Source organism: Melospiza melodia, chromosome 5 (assembly GCF_035770615.1).
Source record: "Melospiza melodia melodia isolate bMelMel2 chromosome 5, bMelMel2.pri, whole genome shotgun sequence".
NCBI classification, from domain to species: domain Eukaryota; kingdom Metazoa; phylum Chordata; class Aves; order Passeriformes; family Passerellidae; genus Melospiza; species Melospiza melodia.
Window position 1 is genome coordinate 29206482 of NC_086198.1, and position 22851 is coordinate 29229332.

General features: G+C 36.5%; 1 protein-coding gene across 1 annotated transcript in view; it reads right to left on the bottom strand.

The window, feature by feature from the left end:
• TTC29 (tetratricopeptide repeat domain 29) overlaps window positions 1–22851 on the bottom strand; it is a 113554-nt gene that overhangs the window by 75961 nt on the left and 14742 nt on the right. Inside the window, exons 4-5 of the mRNA XM_063158007.1 lie at window positions 18803–19026; window positions 9134–9319 (exon numbers count right to left, since the gene is read on the bottom strand). Coding sequence (XP_063014077.1) covers window positions 9134–9319; window positions 18803–19026 — 410 coding nt within the window. The remainder of the gene's footprint in view (window positions 1–9133; window positions 9320–18802; window positions 19027–22851) is intronic.

Sequence of the window (22851 nt, forward strand, 5' to 3'; positions counted from 1 at the left end):
TCACAAGGTAGGAATAATGCTGGCTTTTCTGGCTGCCTGGCTGCTCTCTAATCCCTTCCCCTTCTGCTGCCAGCACTCCTGAGCTACAAAACAGGAGGGTTTTCCCACAGGCAGCTGAAATGACAGCTGCTTTGGGAATGGTGTACTGCGGACCAGCAAGGGGAAAAGAAAAGACAACCAAACAGATCCCAGATGAAAATTCCACTAACTTGTCTGCCTTACATTCATATTCAAATGAACCAACTTGCAAAATTCTGGTTTACGATTAAAATTCCTTTATCTTTTTAGGTTAACACATTTTATGAAAGCAGCATTTGTCACATGCTGCCTTCTGATTGTATATAAATAAACATTTTTTCATATATATCCATTTTAATCTGGAGGACGACATTTCAAACAATGTTCAACATTAGCTGAATGATCACACATCTATTTTAGAGAGAATGGAATTCTTGCTTCACAGTATTATGCAAGCCTTCTTTCATGCTTGCAGAGCATCAAAGTGCTCTGTTCAATATGCAAAGGCTACCCAAGATTCAAAATGCATTCAGGAAGCTCACACTCTCTAAGACTCCAGGCTCTGGATAAGAGAAGGCCCACACTCAGTGGGATGCTCCCATTTCAGGTTTCACAAATATTTTAATGTCTATGGGTGGATATCTACATCCAGAATGAGAAGGGAGCAGAAAACTCAGGAATGAATAGCACATATTTTGGAATTCTGTTTTTCAGGGCTTAAGAGTTTTTTAAGTTGAACAGAAATAATGAAAACAAGTTATATTAGTATTCAACCTCAAAGATTAATATGATCATTATCTTTTAAATAGAGGAAGGGACACTGAGGCAGATTTGTTTCACCAAATTAATTTTTTTGCTAAATTGTGTCAAATGCTTGCCTTGGTTTAAATACTTTTTTTTGGCAGTGTTTACATTTTATTCAGATTCCCCCCAGTTCCTGTTACTTTCCATAGCTTTCAATAATAAATTTATTATCAGATGCAGCACTCCAGCACTGGAGCTGTTCTGTGGTGCAGATGATTTACTTCAGAAGTGCAGCTGGATTAATGACCTGCTAAGATCCCACCCAACCTGAAGGATTCTCTGAAGAGCAAGAGATATTTTTATTAACAGCTTCATGCTTGCTTTACCTATGGCTTCTCCAGATTATTGGTAATGGCTGAGGACATGCAACCCTGGCAGCTCTCAGTGACACTGGAAAGACACCTCTGGAAACAGCCTCCTTTATCAATTACTGAAAGGAAACACTGCCTCCAGGAAAGTTTATGATGACAACTGCTGGTCCAGCTACAGTATTCCAAGACCTCTCAAAGCTTTGAAGCAAAGAAAAAAAACTCAGTGAGAGGGCAGCTTCATCTCAGTACTAGTCATTAAGCAGTAAATAATTAAAATACCCTGGAAAAGACAGGTAAAATACAAGCAGCAATGTCAGTAATAGACATGAAAGAGAAGAGAGGGAAAAAGAATTTAAAAAAGCAAAGAAATAATTCATTTGAAGTTTTAATAAAGTTTCATTTGCAGTCTTGTTTAAAGATATATCAGACTTTAGGGATGTAACCTAATTACATTTTTATTCTAAGTTCTATTCAAATATCTTGGACTTTGAATCTTTAACACAGATCAAACACAGTATAATTTACTCATGGCTATCAATACTTTAAAAAGATCTCTTCATTAAATGTCATAGTCTTATGAACATGCACATAAAGCAAACAGAGCAATATTGGATACCAAAAACATTTAGAATATGATTTGTACAGAAGTACCTATATAAACAGTTCACCTGAGTGCAACATACGATATTCAAGCACAAACCAAATGTTTTTTCTAAAATATTCCTGATACATCTTTCATAGTTCAAGTAAACAGCCACAGCTTTTTTACAGTAGTTTTATGACTTGAAAATGAACCTTACAATCACTGAACACATAGGAATGGAAATTAATTTAGGATCTTTTTTTCATATGTCAAAACTTTTAATGACAATGCAAATGATAGTTCAGAATCAGCACCTGTGCACTGCTGTGAATGTTTTTTGAAAAGCTTATTAGAAAGCAAGAATACAGACTGCTCTCCAGGTGTATAGCAGAAGTAAAAGATTCTTCATTTGAAGAGTTAGGCCAGGAAAGTGGGAGTGACCATAAAAGGATTAAGGAAACTTACTTTTTCTTAGTGTAAAGAATATTGTTACTTCCTTGTGCTTAAGAATAAACCTTGATTTAAATCAAGTGAAGTAAAATCATATAGAAAGTATTACATTTTCACAGATTTCTTTTCAGAAGGAGGATCACTACAGATTTTTTTCCTGAGTTCTCTTATTCAAAATACCTTCATTACCAACCAAAACATTTTAAAAATAAGAATAAAAATAATTTTATGAAAAGTATTTTTATGAATTTAACAGGCCCATTTTTCTTTCATGGTGCATGTTCAGAAGCTTTTTTCAGAGTTGAAGACTGCTGATTTGAGCTGAAAATATTCCTAATTTCTGTAACATCAGTTCAAGACAGTACTTGTTATCTCAATACCAGTAACAGCCCTGTAATAAGAAGATGTCATTTGATGGGGAACTACTTTGTGCTCCTGCAGGAGGATGAGCTCAATTATTTAATAAACCTGTTCAATCTGTCCTGCCAAGAATCTAGAAGGATTTATGGCTGCTTCTCACTGACAGAGAAAAGCAGAATATCCAAAGAGTAACTCCTAGCAATTTGCTGCATAAATACTTTAAATTATGCTCTACAATTATGTTTTTCCCAGCCAACTTATATATTCAATTCTTAAGCAATCAGAAAACAATATAACCATTTCATGAGATAGAATAAATGCAGAATAACAAAGCAGAATTAGCTTCAGTTGATACATTGAAAATCAGTGACTGGAAGTACCTTAAATGGTCAAACTGGGTATGCAGAATTTCATGTCCCATTAATGGAAAGCTTGCTGTCTTTAAAGTTGCCTGATGTGGAGACTCTTTATAACTTAAAACTAAGCAACAGGTTTATGTGGTTAAAGACAAAGGATTTGGAAACAAGTGAGTATGTTCCTAGGTCTAAACTATTCCTATATGCCTTTTCCTGAATAAGTTGTTTGGGAAAAAAAAAAAATCACAACTAGGAATAAATCAGAGAAGTTTGTAGTTTGGGATATGCAACCTGAGGCAAGGAGGGGGGAATATCAAGATAAACCAATGGTATTTGGTTACTACTGGATTTGGTCTGTTATGTAAATATGTATGTTCTCTCCAGACAATGAACAGTACAAAGAGATACCTTTAGGGTAATATCCACAGGGAACAAATCTATACAATCATCCTGTTCTTCAACTACTTTTGGAGCGAGTTTCAACCAAGTTTGGTAAGAAGTCAATAGGACAGTAAGTTCCCACCACTTTTTTAGAAAATTAAGATCTTGAGGATAGACATTGATCCAAACTCCAGACAGACAGAAAGGCAGGTAGAACTTGCTGTACATGTTGGGACAGCAGCATTCTGCTTGGCCAGGGAGCAGCATGTTCTCATCCAGATTTACCACAGCACACACCAAACCTCACCTGGTACAAATGCTGTAGAAGCACAGAGGAAAGGGTACTGTACAAATGCAGAACAAACCTGTGGTTCCTGTCTGAAAGGATAGATAATCTCTAAATCTCTAGAACTATGACTCTCCTTTAGGCCACTGTCACGTTTTAACACACAGGCAAAAGGATAGAAAAACCTATCTTTTAGCTGATAATTTGAGTTGCCTTTGTTGCTGAATGAAGAGATTGGATTCATTTTAGGTTGCCTTCTTCCAGGGTCTAACCTGGGCTTGTGGATACAATGGTATGGAGATCTCAGATTCTGGGCATAGCCTTATGAGGGAAACATAACACAGTTAGGCTGGATTGTTCAAATGCAGCAATTCTGTTATCAGTGACAGCTCTGCACTCCACAGGCAGTGAGGAAGAAATGAATCTGTCTTCACAAATGCTGTCCCCCTGGTTTGTTTTATTTACCAGCTGTTTGCAATTATGCAATCAGAGTGTAAAGCACAACGTTTCTACACTATACTATGGAGGATTGTCTATTTAAGTGGGCTTGGCAGACTTGCAGCACAGATAACATCATAAAGCTCTATTAATGTAGATGGTGCATGTGGGCCACCCATCCCACAGGTGAATTTTATTCTGGCTATACTTAGCAATCTCCTAAAAGAAACTATATTTTTATATAATTAAAATAAAGCTGCAAATTGTACACACACAAAAGCATATGAAATTTCACAAGCAATTTTAACTTTTGCCTTTTTAAACCTTTTTAGTACTTGATTTTGCAGTATTAACATTCTCTTTTTTATATCTGAATATAAATTATTTCTGCCTGAAGGCAAACCAATTGGGGAAATTCTGCTTAAACGTGCATATTTCCTCTGCATAGATACTCATGAATTTATGCTGAGTTTCTCTCAATTATTTATACATTACAGTTTTCAATTAAAAAGCACTTGCCATAAACAATTCAAAATACAAAATCAACAATTTCGTAGTAAGAATGGATTCTTAACAAGAATTTCTTGACTAAGAACAAGAAAATAAACAGTTTAGACTTTTTATGTTCCAAAACCAAAAGATGTCATGATCCATCTTTAAGTTGTTGTTCAGCAAATATATCCAGTAATTAATAGTTAAGCTTCATAACTCAAAGACATCCTGTGCAACTTGTTTCAGGTGTACCTGCTTTAGCAGGGCAATTGGACTAGGTGATCTTCAGAGATTCCTTCCAATCCAGACATTCTGTCAAATGCCCCTTAAACACAATCAGAACCTTTCTATCAATTTCTGCAATGCCTTAATAAAAACTTCAATTTCAATACAATGGCAAAGTGACAGGGAAAATCCTATACTCAGTTTCAATCAAGATTGTTAAAATCTGCAACAATCGTGGGGTGGTTTTTTCCCCTAACAAATTAAACTCCATAGTCTCTCCCATTCAGTAAGTCTTTCAACCAGAGAAGTTTCTATCAAAAAATATCTATCAACACATAAAATAGCCCGTATTTTATCCATGATCACAGATAAAACAATTACACCTTTTCAAATAAACCAGGTGCAATTAATTAATATTTTTGGAGTAGGTGCAAAGTGATCAGAAGTGATGAACTCTGGCATAATGTTGCTCTGTTTGAAAAGCAATCAGAATTTAACATTGCTTATAATCAAGGCAGAGCTGGATTAGGACTGAACCCTTCATTAATTTGCAGAATATGGCAGATTTTTGAAATGTCTAAGCTATTTTAGAAAGAACTAAAGGAATTCCTTATTGAAGTCTTGTAAGGTTTGCAATCTAAAAAACACACCTACATGGACAAAACTGGGTTTTTGGATTAGCTGTATGTTGTGGGAATCAGCTCTGAGATTCCCAACATTGTTTTGTTGGGATGATGAATTAGTCTGATGACTAATTCAAAGTCACCACTGCCTTGAGAATAATGGCATCATTTCCACACATCTTACAGCTCTCATAGCAGGGGAGATCCAGGTTCTGGAGTGGCACTGATACACATTTGCAATTAATTGTGAAAGTTTTATTCATTGGACTCTACCGTGATACTTATATGCTTTCTCAAATAGTCATTTAAGTGTATCCAGAAATGTCCCTAAGCACTGCAACTGACAGGTACCCTAAGTTCAGATGCCTGGTTGAGCTATGCTTTTGAATAATATAGAAATTTATCTGGTTTTTTTGTAACATATTTGAAGCAAAGAGCTCCTACAAGTACAAACTCCTTGTTTTCCCCCAGAGTGCTCTTTTTATCGACATAAATTATCTTAAAATTTGGGATACATATATTTAAGGTGCATATCACTTCATGCATGATAGGTAGCAAGCATTTAGCACAAAACAGAAAGCACTCAAATATTGCAATGAGGTAAGAACCTGTACAAAACAATACTAGACACTGTGTTTTTCAGTGGACTCCAACTGTTTCTTCTGCAAAATACAACAGTGTAACCTCAAGCTCACAATTAACTTCAGCAGAAAGCACAGTAATATAATCTATCATAAACTATGATTATAATCTTACTCTCTTATATGCTTATAATGACTGATATTACTTCTGAAAATGCATTGAAAACACAGGAAGAAAAGTTTTTTTTTTTAAACTCACATTTCTTAAGAGATTCTATCACAAAGCTGGTGCTTACTTAGTCAACAAGTAATTCTGGATTTAACATGAGAAAAATGTGTTATGTTATTGCATTTTCAGTGTCTGTAAAGTAACATCAGCACATTAAAGGGCTATGTGAAAAAATAAGTAATAAATGAGTAAATAAAGTAAAATAATGAGTAACAAAAGTAATAAAATTATTTATTATCAGCCCTCTGAGGAAAGACAAACTGAGGGGGCGGGTAGCACAGCTAACTGAAGAGCATCAAAATCTGAACACTCCTACAATAATCAGTGAATGCTTCACACCTTATTTTACAGGCAGAGTATTTTAGGGAAGAGGTAAAAAATCTCATTCTGTGAGGAAATACCATTAAAATAATGTTTGCTCCATGCAGAACATTCCATTTGTTTCTGTAGCAGGCTACTCACTTATTGTTTTCTTTCCCTTACTGGCAGCTACTAATGGACTGCATCCAAATATCATGACTGAAGTCTACACCACCAACACCTCAAATATTTAGCTTTGAAGATTAATGAACATCAGGTTATATCCAGCCTTTAGGACAGGGACCAGGCTGAAAGTCAAAGAACTTTAAATTTGATTACACAAAAATTACCCAGCAAATTTATTGATTTTCTTCCAAGGCAAACAGCAATCTTTACAAGTCCATGTTTAACTTTATACTCCCAAGCAATCAGTCCTAAGCATATACAGACAGCTTCCTTTCCCAAGTAATGAAAAATACACTACTGGATAAGAGAACTGAGAAAAACTGGGACCAGATGTTTACATTTATTCCTGTAGATACACCTCCAGAGAAGAGGGAATCTGACTAATTTGGTTCACAAATTAATTATCAAATTATAAATAACTGAACAAAAGAAAAAGCAGAATTAAAATTTTACTTATAACACCATTAAAACTGATGGAATATTATAGAATGCCAACCCAATATGTCCTCTTACACGTTTTCTCCAATCAAAACTTGCCCTTGAATCGATTTTTCACCCCTGAAAATACAAAGTGCATGGAATACATCTGCTGTCTTTTTTTCTTGGTGGTCCCTCAAAGCAAATCCTATGCTTACTCTCTCAGCTTCTTTATTTTTTTTACCTCTCTCTCCCTGGAAATAAAATACTTTCAACAGACGGAGCCCACAGGTTCAGTGGAGTTTTGCCCTGGGCACTGAAAATCCACTTTGCTTTAGTTCTTGTTAATAAGGTTAATAAGAAGCTTCTCTTCTAAAAGTTTCTAATATTCTTCAGCAGAAAAATAAACTTTCTGCTTCTCTGATTATCTCAGGCTATTTCATAACTTTACTTATGTGCTTTTATAATGGGCCTCAAGATATTTAAGTATTCAACAACTTTTACTTAAGACATCTTAAAGTAGAAAACATTAAATTTTTTTTTAGGCAGTGCTTGGGTAACAGCAGTGAGTCACACTCAGTAAGAGCCTTTGAAGTTACAAGTAGAGATGAATGTTTGCTTGTCTGTGCCTTAAAATTTTATTTTTTAATAACTAAAGGACCAAGCAAAAAGGTTGCAAAAAAAAAAAAAAATTAAAATCCAGCAAATTTTCAGTAATTTTATTCTACTGAGTAAGAATAGATAACCGACCTAAGCATTTTTCATTCAAAATGAAAGTGACTTGGTTTGACTGGCTGGGCTTTAAGCAATTGCTTATCTTATCAACTGGGAAACTGGATGATACCATGAGTAGGAAAAGTAATCCTTCCATTTGATTGATTAGTGGTACGTGCTCAGATTTTAAAATTGAATCCAGGTCTGAGTGTTGCAGGCAAGAAAGATAAGACAACAGTTCCCAGAAAAACAGAGTGAAGGACCATCAGTCTAGAAAGATGTGAGGAAATATAAAAAAAAAGGTGCCATGTGTCAGCTGGAAGAGAACAAGAGGAAAAAATAGGATAACACCTTTCCAATAAAATAAAAAGGGCTGCAGACTTCTTGTTTTATATCCAGACTTTTGCTGGGAAATGGGGCCATCTTTCAAAACACATCCATTCCACCAGACATTTAATGGAATTAGACTATTTCCACAAAATATTTCAATTTCTGTCATTTTTTTTTTTAAGAGAAGCCACTTTACATGAGAAACCAGCCACAAGTTGAGTTCAGAGCTGGAATTGTTTCAACCCACAGTCAAATTCAGAAACAAAACCATTGTGGCTACACAAATCACATATTTTAAGCAATAGTGAGGCATGCAGTAAACTTACAAATTAGAAGTGGAAGACAGGCTTTATTCAATTACTAGAGGCTTACTCATTGCTTGCCCTCCCACACCATGAAAGGATTTTAGGCAAACAAAGGAAAATGCATTTTTTGTACTCAGACTGCTATCCATGCACAAACTCCTATGCCATGAAAGGTAATATCTGCTCTTAAATACAGAAACAATGTTCACCTTGATATAAGAATGCAATATTGTTCACAGTGAGAACAACTGTTCACTGCAACAGGCTCCCCAGGGATGTGGTAGAGCCCCCATCACTGGAGGTTTTTTAGATGCAATTGACAGGGTGCTAAAATAATCTCATTTAGGCTCCCTTTCCCTTGAAAGGTTGGATCAGATCATCTGTCAAGGTCCCTCAGAGGGACCTATCTCAGGCTGTTCTATGATTCTAGTTACTTCTCTTAATATCTTCTGATTTCAGACTCCCAGTTTAAGGATGTATATGGAGAAAGGGAGCTGGTTGTGAGGTCTAAGTCTGAAGCAAACACCAATGTGGCAGTCAGGAACAAAGAAAGAAGGTGTCACTTGTGGACAAGAGAACCAGAAGATCATTTTAAAAAGAACAAAATACAGGATGTTTATCTAAGTGTAAATCAGAAGCAGGATTAAACATTACAGAACTACATGTCCCCAGCTCTTTTAATGCAGCCCAGTTTGTGTAACTAGAGATGCCATCCAAAGCAGCTTTGTGATGTCAGTGCCTTACCTTCTTCCTCTTCAAGGAGGCCCATGTTTAGATATCCTTGTGCCTTTCTCTTCCCACCATCAATTTCTACTAATTGGGCTGTGTGATAGCTTTGCTCATAGAAGTAGTTACTCAACCATTTGTCCTCAGGGTCATTGAAACAGCAGGCCAAGCTAAGCTGGTTATCATACACCTTCTCATAGTGCCCTTTAAAAACAAAAATCAAAATAAAAATGTTATATTATCATCAGTGTTCAGAAATTTTGCATGTTATAGCAATAATCACAATTAAAATTAAGAGCTATTGCTATTTCTTCCATTCAAATGCCATCAAGTTCTGCTATGTGTTCACTCAGAGAAGTTGAGGAGGAAAATTATAATCTTACAAATTAAGCACAATTGGAAACATTTTTGTTCTCATTTCTGTGTGCAAAACCAGAATTCAGTTAAATAAAGCAGAACCTGGATAAAACATTAGTTTTATCCAGGCTAGTCAAAAGAGAAGTCAGAGTGAGACTGCAGAAGCATTTGTCTGAGCCTCTGGGCCATGAAAAGGCCTAAGAGCTTTCCAAACCTTGGACCTATAAGGTAACAACTGTGTTGATGGAGATAAGAATCAAAAAGAACACTCTGCAAACACAATCCATTAATTCATATAATTTTACATGTTCAAAGTATGGCTTACAAGAAAGGCCTTGAGTTTTCATGTATATTCCCATGTTTAATACCTTAGCATTCTTAGAAATTAAAGACAAACTGAAATTGCACCCATTTCCCTAGGAACCCCCCACCCAGTTCACCAAGGAATTGTTCTCAAAATAAATGTGGAAAGCAGTGGATTCTAAGTCACAGATTTTCTCCATGGCCTGAAGTTTGGATTCTACTCTTTATCATCTCAGACAGCTGAACGAACACACATTATCCCTAAAATTTACAAAAAATCTGCAAGTCCTAAATCTACACAGCAATACAAAATTACCCACAATTTAAAGTTACAGAATAACAACTTATTGCCTGTGGAAAAGCACCTTTAAAAAAAATCCCACAAGATACCAGCCTTGAATTATTCCAAAACTTTGCTAATTTGGAATAGAATCTAAAACTTTCCTGACAAATGTTAGTGAATTTGAAAGATCTATTTCTTATATGATGGTGAAAAATCTATGAAATAATAAAGTAGAGCATGAACCTGATGTGAATAATTAGGTAAAATTCCATTGCAGTTTTGGTGGGCTACTTAGTGTGTTTGTGGCTGTTAAATGAATATGAGCCAAACAGCCAGCTCTAATAGGAATTTCCACATATATGGGTAAAAAGGAGTTAAGCACATGTCTGGCAGCAGGTAAGAGACTTTTTGGTTAAACTGGGTGTGTGAACAGAACTGCTTTGTTTTCAGGAGCTCTGCAGTTTGTAAGCTTTGCTCAAAAGGAGAGAGAATGGAGAAAAGAAAAACCCCTCTTAATTCTGGGTATGGAGCACCACACAGAAATCAACTGATAAAAAATAAATCTTTTCAGTGTAGGCAAGATCTTGAAGTCCAGATCTTTCCCAAGTGTTTTAAAACTATGACAGCCATTCCAAAACACTTCAATCAAAAGATTCTCTTCTTCCATTATCTACAAGAAGAACTGGGGGAAATCCAGCTTCCAAAAGGATGAGCTAAATGACTCAAAATTGAACCACCTATGTAACTCACTTGCACTATTAGGAACACACAGCAGCAATTACTCAAACAAGTATTTTAAATTCATCACTAAACCACACAAGAGGGATTTGTCAGCATCAGCTCTAGTATGTTCTGTCTTAAAATTACAAATTACATATAATTTAATTGAAGAAATGTAAATCTCTCATTGTCTCTATTGTCACGACTGTTATTTGACTTCTATCTTGATAAAGTTCTTCAGTGTGTTGCACAATACAGTAAGGACTTCATTCTTTTGAGAAAAAGGGCTACTACCTTATCATGTCTGTAGTCTTGAAGATGTTCATTTACTACTTGTTTCTCCTTTTTTCTCCATCTTGGTAATTTCAGAGAACATTTAATTCTTCATGCTTCAAGTTTTTTGAAATTGAGCTGAAACCTTTTCCCCATTCTTGAACATTCTTTTTATCTTTTGATTTAAAAATTCATCCTCTATTGGTAAACAACACTACTTTTTACTGCTTGAGTTATTTTATTAATTTTATTTATTGTTTTGCTTTCTTATCTATTTTCTCAAAATTTTGCCTTCCATGAAGTTGTAACCTCAGATTTCTTTCTAATAATCCCCATTAAAATATATAAAATTATTATTTTGAAGCAATGTATATTATATACGTTTCTATTTTTAATATTTTAAAAGAGATAACATCCCTTCCAATAAATGAGTGATTCACAATCTCTTTAAAATCACCAGAAAAGAAATAGCACAGAAATTACATTTAGATTATCATCTCACCATATGCATCTAAGGTTTTAAACCAAAACATCAGCTTAAGTTTCGAAATTCAGCTTTTAGAGGAATAATTATCAATATACAGACTTCATGTATTCCTAATCTGAATATTCTTCATGACTGTGAATTTTCATGCCTTTTGTTTCACCTCAGGACTGAAAAAGTACCTTCGGGTGCCTCTTTTTCAGAAGATCCTGGAGTCTACATCATATTAAACATATTTATACATTAGAAATTAAGACTATTTTGGTACAATAGCCTCATAAAAATATCTTCAAATGACTCAGGAACGGAAATTAAAAAACTGGGTTGGGCTTAATATACCTGTATTTATCTGTGTACATGCACACACACACATATACATACATGCCTGTATTTGTATATAATATATATTTATACATCTATGCAACATCATTATCTATCCCACATATCAACATTGTACTAAATCCAAGACACTGCACTGTACCAGCTACTTAGAAGAAAATTAATTCTATCCTAGCCAAAACCAGGACAACACACAGAGATAAAGTCAACATCCAGCTGGGACTCATCCAAACTAACCAATTTAGACACAGATAGGAGTTACCTAGGATTTCTTTCCTCTCAGTGAAGAAATGCAGATACTTCTTGGGTGAGATTTATCTCATCCTGACTTGGACAATGCTTGCAGCATAAGGGAATGCTTTTAGAGATTATCTCAGAAGTAGAGGCAGAGCTTCCCATGATTACAAGCACACAATCACATGAGCAGCAAAAAATAAAACCTATTTATAACCATTAACATAAAGATAACAATACACATTAGATCACAGCTAAGTGAAAATGAACTCAAAGATACCAGAGGATGCATACAAATGGTTGCAACAAGCCAGAAAGAGAAGAGATAATTGGATCATCATTGGATACAGACACTCTGGACACAGATTTGCTCCTCTGAAATCGTTGCTACAAAGTATCACGGCACTCATGTGACATAAAATTACGCAAATAACTTCAGGTAGTGCTCTACAAATCCCAAGGGATGGAAGTGACCCGAGGCAGACTCCAGCTACTGCCAGGGCTTTGATTGAATGAACTTTAACGTGACCTGTGCTGAGGATCCTGCCGGTGCATAACAATGAGCAGTGCACAAAGACAACCTTGGCTCTGGCACTGCCTTGGGCAGGGCTGACCCGACACACAGGCCATGAAACACACCCCCACACCCCAGACTCTCACAAGTCATTTAGGTTCACATCCAAAGTCTGAGTTACCGATCAAGAAGTTAACTGATGCTATTCTGACAGTGGCAAAGCTAGAGTGTCAGACTTAGCGAAAGTGAACTTTTACATCCCCAGGACAGGAATATAGGAATAGGTAAACACTCTCTTCTATAAAAACTCCAAGCAGTTTGGATGTTAAAACCTTGAACTCTCTGGTTTTGTAGAGTACCTTCTCTACAACTGATTATAAAATACATGTAGACAAGTCATCTTTAGGTATCTGTTGATCAAAAAAATTAAAACCAATTCCCTGAGTGTTATGTACAAAATGAGTGCTGGCCTATCAAATCTTCCTGTGATCTTTCTATTAAACAGAGATTTAAAATAACCAAAAACCTTCAACTTGGGCTTAAACATTAAATCCCAGATATTAAACACACAGGGTATTCCCTGCTGTGTATCAGGACCTCTTTAGGCGCACCTCAGCTACCAAGTAGCATCTCCTCTTGTGCTCAAGCCATAGGCCCTGATCAGCCCACTGAACAATACCTTTGTTCCTGGGCTCTCTTCCCCAGAACTGCAAGGCACAGAACAGAGGATCACTCAGATCCATATCTGTATGTTTGCTGTGCTCAGCTGGACAACTAATAAGCAGTGCAATGCAAGGGATAGTGAGGTGCAGCTTGAGAAGCCCAACAGGGCTAACATGAGAGAAAAGAAACAAACAGAAAGCCAGCAAGCCATCCTAGTGTGACTCAAGTACAACTTGCTGCCATATCTCTATGATCTCCTTTGTGACAGGATGCAGTGAAAGAAAGAGAAAGAAGTACAGGAATGGTCTTTGGAGAACAGATGAAAACATCAGGAAGAGATCCTGGCTTGGTGTTTCCTTTGAAGAATAAGATAGGCAGGTGTTCCATTTTCCACTAAGAAGAACTTGCACTGATTTTTAAACTACAGGTATCAGGATCTTTCAACATCCAGCTGTGAGTCCTTATTTCCCACTCAAAAAGCCACCAGTCGGTGCTTTGTTCCAGCCAAAGCCATATGGAAACTTTTCAACAGGTGTTAACACTCATCCTGCAGTCAGCTGTTTAAAGTGTGTATGTCTGGATTATAACTGACCCTTCACTCTTGAAGGCATATAAAGGTGTGGCCTAAGGTCAATTAAATCACTAGGAGTAATTTTTTATGTCAGAATGAGACACAGTGCTGGAAGACTAACTTTTCTTTTGCCAAAAAGCTCAAAATCAGTGACTTAGTAGCAAGAGAGCTGATGCTGTGAAGAATTAACACAGAGAAAGATTCAGGATGGAAGATGTTAGACCAAAAAAAAAGCACAAACTGCAGCTGAATATGGTGCTGCAATTGGTTATTTCCACCTGGATCTATACATGGCAAAGAATCAGTCCCTTTTGCTTGTTCAGAAAAAGGATGCCTCTACATCTATAGGTAGAAGACTCCTCAATCACTCATTTTTCCAGAGAGTTTATTCTTAAATGGATAAACTTTTTTCCTGAATGTTTACCTGTAAGTCCACAAATGAAGAAAGTGACAGTGTGAGTTGTGAGCATGATGACACCAAGTTACAGGCAAAAACTGTTTCCTAGAGTGTGCACAGAGCACATCACTCCCAACACTGCCAGGTACATATAGGGAAAATGCTTGATCAATGAACAGTCTATTAAAAAAATGCCAAGGAAATGGTATAATTTTACTGGGTAAAGGTTAAAACCAGCTAATGATAATAATATGAGTCAATTAACTGGTAATTTGGAATGCTAAAAGGGAACTCCAAGCTATTGCAACAAAAACATACTACAGAAATCTTCTAACAAGTGCTCCTTCTGTTGAAGTTAATGGTAGTTCTACAAGTGGCTGTATTTTGAAATGGTTTGGTTTCTTTCCTGGACAGAATCACTTCAACTTTTTGTAAGATAACCACAAAAATAATAAAATTCTCCACTGGTCTCCAACAACTGCTGCATTTTTTCTGTGATAAAATATTAAGTAGGGAGTTACAAACCTGCTTAGAAAATAAAACAGCATTCCCTTGCCCAGCCCCTCAAAAGCAAACAAAACTAAGCCTCATCCAAGCAAATATTAAAAGAGGGTTTGTTATACTTTTTTCTTTTAAGGCATAACCTATTTCCATTTTTTTTTTTCAAAATGGCACGGGCAATATGGTTATTGCAATGTTTCTAGCCCAAGCCTAAGGCATAACCTTACAAAAAAGCTTTCTACTGTAAAATGCTAAACTCTGTTTTCGACCTTGAGTATACTGGACAAAGATTTTCCAGAGCATGCACATCAAATACTCATGCTTCTTTCATACATTTTATGAAAAGACATCTTTTACAACAAAAACAAATGTTAACTCATACTGTCAAAATTTTTCTCTACACTGAAGTGAGGGAAAGAAAGCCAAGTTGTCACTTCTTTCTAATTGTGTGTCTGGTACTGTCTAGAACAAGGGTCAGCAGCCGGCAGCACATGCACAGATTCAGCATTTAGCACACAGCATAGCACAAAGGTTGAGTGGGGTCAGCAACCAGGAGCAGGTGGAATCTCAGAAGGGCAGCAGCTCCCAGGTTTTAACTCCTGGTTTCCAGCAGCTGCTGCAGGGATCAGCTAATAAGCAGTGTCTTGCCCTTCTGAAGGGGTGGTCATATCTGAGGATTCCATTCTCTGGCTTTGGCACAGTGATCTGCCAGTACAGTGCTGAGCACCCAGCACAAGCTGCAGCCACTGAACTGTGGTACATTCCCTGGTTTTGCATTCCTGCTCTGGCAAAGCAGAGTTAGCAGCTGGGACACCTCTTCCTTTAATTGTTCTTGAGCTGGAACTTGCTTTGCACTCCTTCCAATGTCTACAAGCAAACCAGCTCACTCTGTATTGATAGAGTACTATCAGTGCTGATAAATACAAAATACAGCTTCCTTTTGAAGGAATCCCCAGTATTTCCATATATGTGCCAAGAAATCACTGTATACATGAAATGCTGAGCTGTGCAGATCCATTGCTCTGGCATTTATCCTGCATTCTTCTATAACAAGACCTACAACTATATACATATTTAAACAGCTCAACTACCTCCTTTTTTCCCCTAAGCTCCTGAAACCAGAACTAGTAAAAAAAGAGGTTAGTCCAGTATAAAGCAACATCAAAGAATAATTAAAACTCCCTCAATTTTGAAGTCAGAAACATTTACTTTGCTTGTATAAAGAAGGCAAGACAAAAATACAGTCAAGAATTGGCAATATTTCTGCCAGTGCTTTTAGAATAATGCTGAAGTCAGGGCAAAATAACTCCATCAGTCATTTTTCTGAAAAGCTTCAAGGATTAAAGTTCCCTCTCTATTTTTTTAAACACTTGGGAGATATTCAAATGCAACAAAAATGACTTTAAGTTAGCCAGAAAAGCTGTTTTCTTTGCACACAGTAAAGTACTGGTAATAGGAAATTAAAAAAATAAGACAACTCCTGTATAATTTGAACTTCAACCAAAACATTCTATTAAAAACGAAAACAGAGAACCTTTACTGACGTGTGTAAAGGCAATCAGTGTAATGCTGGTAAACAAAATTCTACTATTTTCAAACACAGCAGTAAAGAAAGTAATTGCTCTTTGATATCAGCCTGCACATTGTGATGAATGGCTCTGATTCAGTTCAAGCAAATTATTTATGTCCAGAATTGTGGTGTCCTAAAACAATAAACTGTGGAAACCATTACAATATTAACACTTTCCACCAATAAATATGAAAACTGAATGCGTACATAGCTTGCTCTGTACACTATGGAAAGTATCATAAAACTCTAAAATTCAAAGTTCTAAGTTATATTCAAAATTAAGACAGTAATACCCTACTATCCAAAAGTAACAGATGAGAAAAATTAAATAACAAATAAGAAAATTATTTACTGACAAAGTAAGTGTTTTGCTTTCCACATACCACTCCAGGTTCAAATCCCAACATTTTGTGATGTTTCAATTAATAAAAAAACTTACAAGTAATGAATTTTTATGGCCATCATGTACAGCTGCTATCTCTTTTTTAGCACAATTGTTACCTGAGATAGGGAAAATTTCAGCCAACTTAATATTAGCAACATCAACCATGCTATGAAACTTTCACCACTTGCTGACCCAAATATTACCTTCACCCTTTTAATCTTGAACTGTGGCAGCTGAAGAGCAAATGCAGGTCAGCTGCTGTTGTGGCTGCTATATCATGGTAAGTTCTAGATGAGGTGAACTGCTGAATGATTCTTAAATGGTGTCAACTGGAGTTGTCAGGAGATCATAAGCCAGAGCCCCAAGCAATTTGATTAGAATCAGAGAGTAACCGGATTAGCAGAGCTACTGAATTAGTGTTTGATGAGCTGCACAATTCATGTGAATCTTCACAGCACTGCTGGCTCTCAGACCTGCAACAGGAATTACCATCCACTCCTTCATCTGCCGGGCAACTCAAACCTCATTTTATACAAACAAGACATTTGTGCAAAGATTTGCATTGAAACTGATGAAAAAAAACAACTTATGCCCCGATCCAGAAATTCAGTAACAACAGCTTGCCAACTCCTAAGTCCTCATTATTTTTTTCTTCTTTCATTTTAATCAACAGGCAAAGGTGGGAGGTACTCTCTCCTAGAGGCAAGGTGCAATCAGGCAGCTGGTGGTGGTACCTTGTCTCTGGGAGAGGTGACGGACTTACAGAGCCCAGCACACAAGAAATGCCAGGCTCACTGAGAGAAGGGCAGGAACTGCACATCTGGGAATGCCTTGCCTCTCATGTTTGCCATCTCTGCTGGCACACTTCAGCCTGTAACACTGAAAAATATCATGCACTGAAGGCAGGCAAACTGCTCTCCTCAAGTAGCTGCAGGGAGCAGGCCCACAGAGATAAGCCATGTCCAGTACTTTTTGACCATCAGATATTGGCAGAATATTGGCTTCTGACAGGCAAGTCCAAGCCCCAAACTTCTCTCTCATATTCTGCAAGATACACGGGTGCTTATTCAGGTTTTAGTCATATTCCAGGCAAAGCTAAAGATTTCTTCCAATTATGGCTGGCTGGGCTTCCTGTTAAGAATTACAGTGAATTAAATAAACACAACTTTTGGCTTTCATGGCAAGCATCAAATAAACATGTAAAATAAGCATTTTTTGGAAGTGCCAAAAGGGTTTATTTTGCTGTTCCTTTTTTTTGAAATGAAGTTGCCTGTTTCTAAATTTCAGTTAAAAAGCTTAGATTCCAAATTCACAAGATTTACTGTAGGTTTTCATATTTGTAATGATCAAAATGCAACTTGAAACAAGACAACTATACTGATATGAACTCAGCTATGAAACAAGATTGCAGGTAGAGCTTTGTCTGCCTCCATCCCTGCAATTATTCCAATGGAGAAAGATGGAGTAAGTTATGTTACTATTTATAGTAAAAGGAAATGATAAATATGAGTGCTTAGTAAATAGTAGGCAATAGAGGAAATACAATAATTTGGAGTTATGTCTTCACTAATATCTAGTAATTCACAGGTGGCATGTTACATCTGTGTGCTGTATTTTATTTGACATATTCACAATCCTTTTTAAGTCAGTCACAAATCCAAACACAGTTAGCAGGGTATTTAATAAAAACGGATTTATAAAAGTATTACTGTGTGAAACAGCATTTCACCTATTAAATTTTTCTAATACAAAACCAGCTTCTCAAATCAATAGAGGAAGAAAAACAATAAATAATGAAACTATGAGAAAATAATTGAGATGTTATCAAAGCTATAAATACATCAAACATTTCTGATGTTATCAAAATTCACTCTACGTGTTTTTTCCTTTTTTTTTCCTTCCTTCACAAAACCTCTCCTGATATCTGCAGCTCCTAATCATTTATTCTATAAATACAGCTCAGTTGACTAAGGCTGCAATGTGCTAAGATGCAGTAGCGTTTCAAATTCATACATGAAACAATTTGGAAGCTTCCCCCAGGCGCTGGCGGCTGCGGCTCCCGCTGCTCGGCTACCCACAATCCCCCCATTTACCTGCTCGCCGGGCTGCCTCAGCCCCGGTCAGGAAGTGGGAAAGCTGATCCAGCTTATCAGGCTGCTCCTCCAGGGACTTCTCATGCCATATGGCTGACCCAGGCCCTGCAGCCTCCCTGAAGGCATTCCACTTCTGGATCAGAGTGAGGAGCTCAGAGAAGGACTTGTGATAACCCCGGCGCAGCATGTCTATGCAGATGTTCTTCTTGTATGAATTCCTGTAACTGGGAATAAGAAAGGGAGATTTTAAGCCTTTAAACTTGTATTCTGATCTCCACCTTACCAAATAAGTGCAGATAACTACAACAGCTTTCAGGAAGAGACCTCTGCAGTTCAGCAGCAGGGAGTGGGAATTATTTCCCCCGCTCAAAAAGAGATCTGCTAAAATCTGCTTGCAAATGCCATACCCTAGGGAAGCAAACATGGCAATAATCAATTAATACCAATATATACATTGAAAACACAGTCAAGAATACACTGCTCTTCTTTAGCTGATATTTGGTGGAAAAGGCTGACTGATAGGAACACCCCCATGTTTACATTAGTCCATGAAAACACAATGAACCCTTAGTTTGCTTTAAGACAGTGCGCAGGGAAAATTGGGGCTCATGTCAAAAAACCATATATGATGTTATATATAACATTGTTATTATATGTTATATATACATATTGCTGTATGTTATACATATATGTTGTTATATACATACATTAAATAGTTTTGCTGTAGGACAGGATGGCTTGGCTTAAAAATGTCAAACAAATGCTATGCCAGAAACATATGACAGGCCAGAATAATTAGATATTATTTTCCTTCCATTTAGTGTATAACTTCAGCTGGTTTAGTGATGCAAGAGTTTAATAATTTTTCCTTAACTTCACAAATAAATGATGTTATGATGAATTTTTATTGAATTTAGTGCCTTCATAAACTCTGATAAGATATTCATATCAAAAAGTTGTGGAATCAAATATTCTCAAGTGGTAATACACCTTTGGAGGTATTATTTATGGAAATAATCAAAATATTTATTTTATATGGCATGAAAAAATTATATTGTGTCCTATTCTGGAAAAAACTATGAGTTCAGTGGGACTGTGACACAAGGTACAGATGTAAAGGCTTGCAGGGATGGTTGTCCAGTCTGGGAAAAGCAACATTCACCTCAGTAAAATGGCAAAGACAGATGTGTTACTTTTATCTTGTATATTCCATGAAGTTACCAAACGGTTATCAAGACTGTCCTTTTAGATTAAAAGCGATTTAAATTCAAATTATCTTAGCTTTAAAATCATTATGGAATTCTGAAAAATGAGATTTATACTGTATGTAATAAATTCAGGTGTAATAATAACAGCCCAATGATACTAATACCTTGATCTTAAAAACAGCTACTGCAATTATTTAACAATGTTGATAAGATGGAAGTGATGTGAAAAACTTTTTAGCTAGATGTCAATAAAATAGATAGCAAAGTAAGATATAGGAAGCAAATAATCTGCATGATTTCATATTTAAATTAATTTTAATTAAAATAAAATCTCTTACTACACAGATGCACATTAATCCTTCACACGCACTTTTCACATTTCACTTGCAGAACTGAGCATAAAAATATTAAATAATACTGATACCATTTAGACCAGACAGTACTGAATTTGTGTTTAATATATAAATGGATGCTTTTTCAGACTGAATATCACACACTTCTCACATAGACAAGGGAAAAGATATAACTATTCTGTACTATAAAAATCTGCAATATTTATCATATAAAAGTATACAAGAATATGTTTAAATATTTAAGTTTTCATTTGCTAGAATATGCTATATTTGCCATATACCAAATGTAAAGCATATAGCTTCAAAATACTGCAAAGATACTATGCTAATACTATGCACTGTATTCTCTGTTTTTTATATGGAATACCTTTTTCTTTTCTGTTTAAAAACACTATGTAATAAAAAAAAAAAAAAACAAACCTGAAGAGCAGAGGTAAAAAATTCCTACCCACTTCCAAAGGCCTAGGACTGAATGCTACAGGTATCTAACTCAGAGAAGCGTAATAACAATCTGCATAGCAGGCACATACACGCCTCTTTATTTATACAATGGGATCTGTATATGTTTGTGCGTGTACATGCATTAGATCAGGAGATGTATTAGAAATAACAAGGAAGTAGTGCTAAAAGATCTCAGCAGTCACTACCCCAAATGCCATTCAGGTAGTTTTTAACACTCACTGGACACAGAACTGGTATTCATACAAATAGACAAACTGTGTCCATGTTATTTTCTGTAGACTGATGTATTTTATTGAAGTCAAAGCACATTTTCTCCACAAGAAAGCATTATTAGCAAACCAGTACAGGAAAACAAAGCATATAGTAAAACATGTAATTTTTAAAAATCAGTGTCAAGCGTGTTTTAATAAATCCCATCCCAATTAATGGAGAAATTGAAATAATGCTAAGATAATCCTACTGTGCAGAGCACTTTTTTTTCTGAGGCAAAGAGGACTGATTTTAGCACACAAGCAATGAAGCTATTGTAAAACCCTTCAAACTGAGTGGCATGAAAATGAAAGTCATCTCAGTTATTATGCACAAAGCACACAATAATAATACTATTGTATTATTATTATATAATTACAATACTATTGTAATATTATATAATAATACTATTCCTTAAGTTTCTGTAATATATAAGCTACAAGTGACTGATCACACACAAACAGTGAAATTGGGCAAGAGATTAATGGTATTATGGGGATAAATGGTATTTTTATCAACTAAAAGAGCTTGGCACAGCAATGAAATCTAAGATAGTTACAGTTATCAGCGTTGCCAGATGAAAATTCCAGGGTCCTTTTTTCCCCCCATCAAACACTTCTTTTGAACAGAGGCATGGTGTAGATGAGATCAGCAAACTTTTCATGATACCTTGAGATAAACTATAAATCCTCAGTCCTCAAAACACTTTCCACCCTGCTTTTTATGATGTCATGCAGCATGTAAAATCTGAGTTTACGCAGAACAACTCACGTTTTAGATAACTAAAGATTACTTGATTTCTAATATCAATATCAAAACACCATACCTAAGGTTCCCTCCAACTCAGGATATTCTATGATTCTGTGATTTATTTTATAAAAATCCCACTGTTAGCATTGGTGCAGTATGTTTCTACATTGATAAGCATTACACGAAACACTTTCGAACCTTGCTACCTAATAAATTACGATTTATTGTTAAACGAGCGAGTTTGTTTTTCTGCATTCGTCCGCGCTGACTTGAGGTTTCCTTGGAACAATTAAGTTACTTCCAGGAGCGAAATGAGAGAAGACTGCCTGCCCTCTGCGGTGCCGATCTCGGGGTTTAATGGTCTCTGGGGGCATCTACTGGAGATGCGGGAAACTGCAGGCACAGAGCGCGGATCCCGGCGCGGAACAAAGGGCCGTGCCCCGACACAGGCACAGGGCCAGGGGCAAGCCACGGAATGTGCCGGAGCAGGGAGAGCAGACAGCTCTGTCAGGGCAGCCGGGGTTCGTTTTGAAACTGAATGTGATGTGACTGCAAACCCAAAGTCCTCCCTCCCCTAGGGTGATCATGAGATCATGCCAGAGAAAAAGGTTTCAGATGGATTTTTTTAAAGCAAACTATTTTTAAATTAAATTTGGAGCATCTCTATGTATTTATGGTTAAAACAATGATATCAATTAATCAGGTTTTAATTTAAAGGACAAGTGGCTTTCTTTTCTCATCCATGAAACTCAAGAGATGAGAACCACAACACTTACCACAGAGCCAGCTGATTTTGAGACTCCCCTGATCCTCTGCCTGTGCACTCATTTCTGTCATTGCTGCTACCCCGTCCTGTTGCTAAATATTTATTTACACATAAATAACCAGGGCAGGGCACTAAGCTCCAGGTGGATCTGATCCTACACCAGCACTAACTGTGATCCAGTGCTGCATCAGAAAGTGCTGAAATATTCTGTGAGCTTCTGAGAGTCTCTGTGTCATGATGAGGGTTGTGTGTCACAAGAGT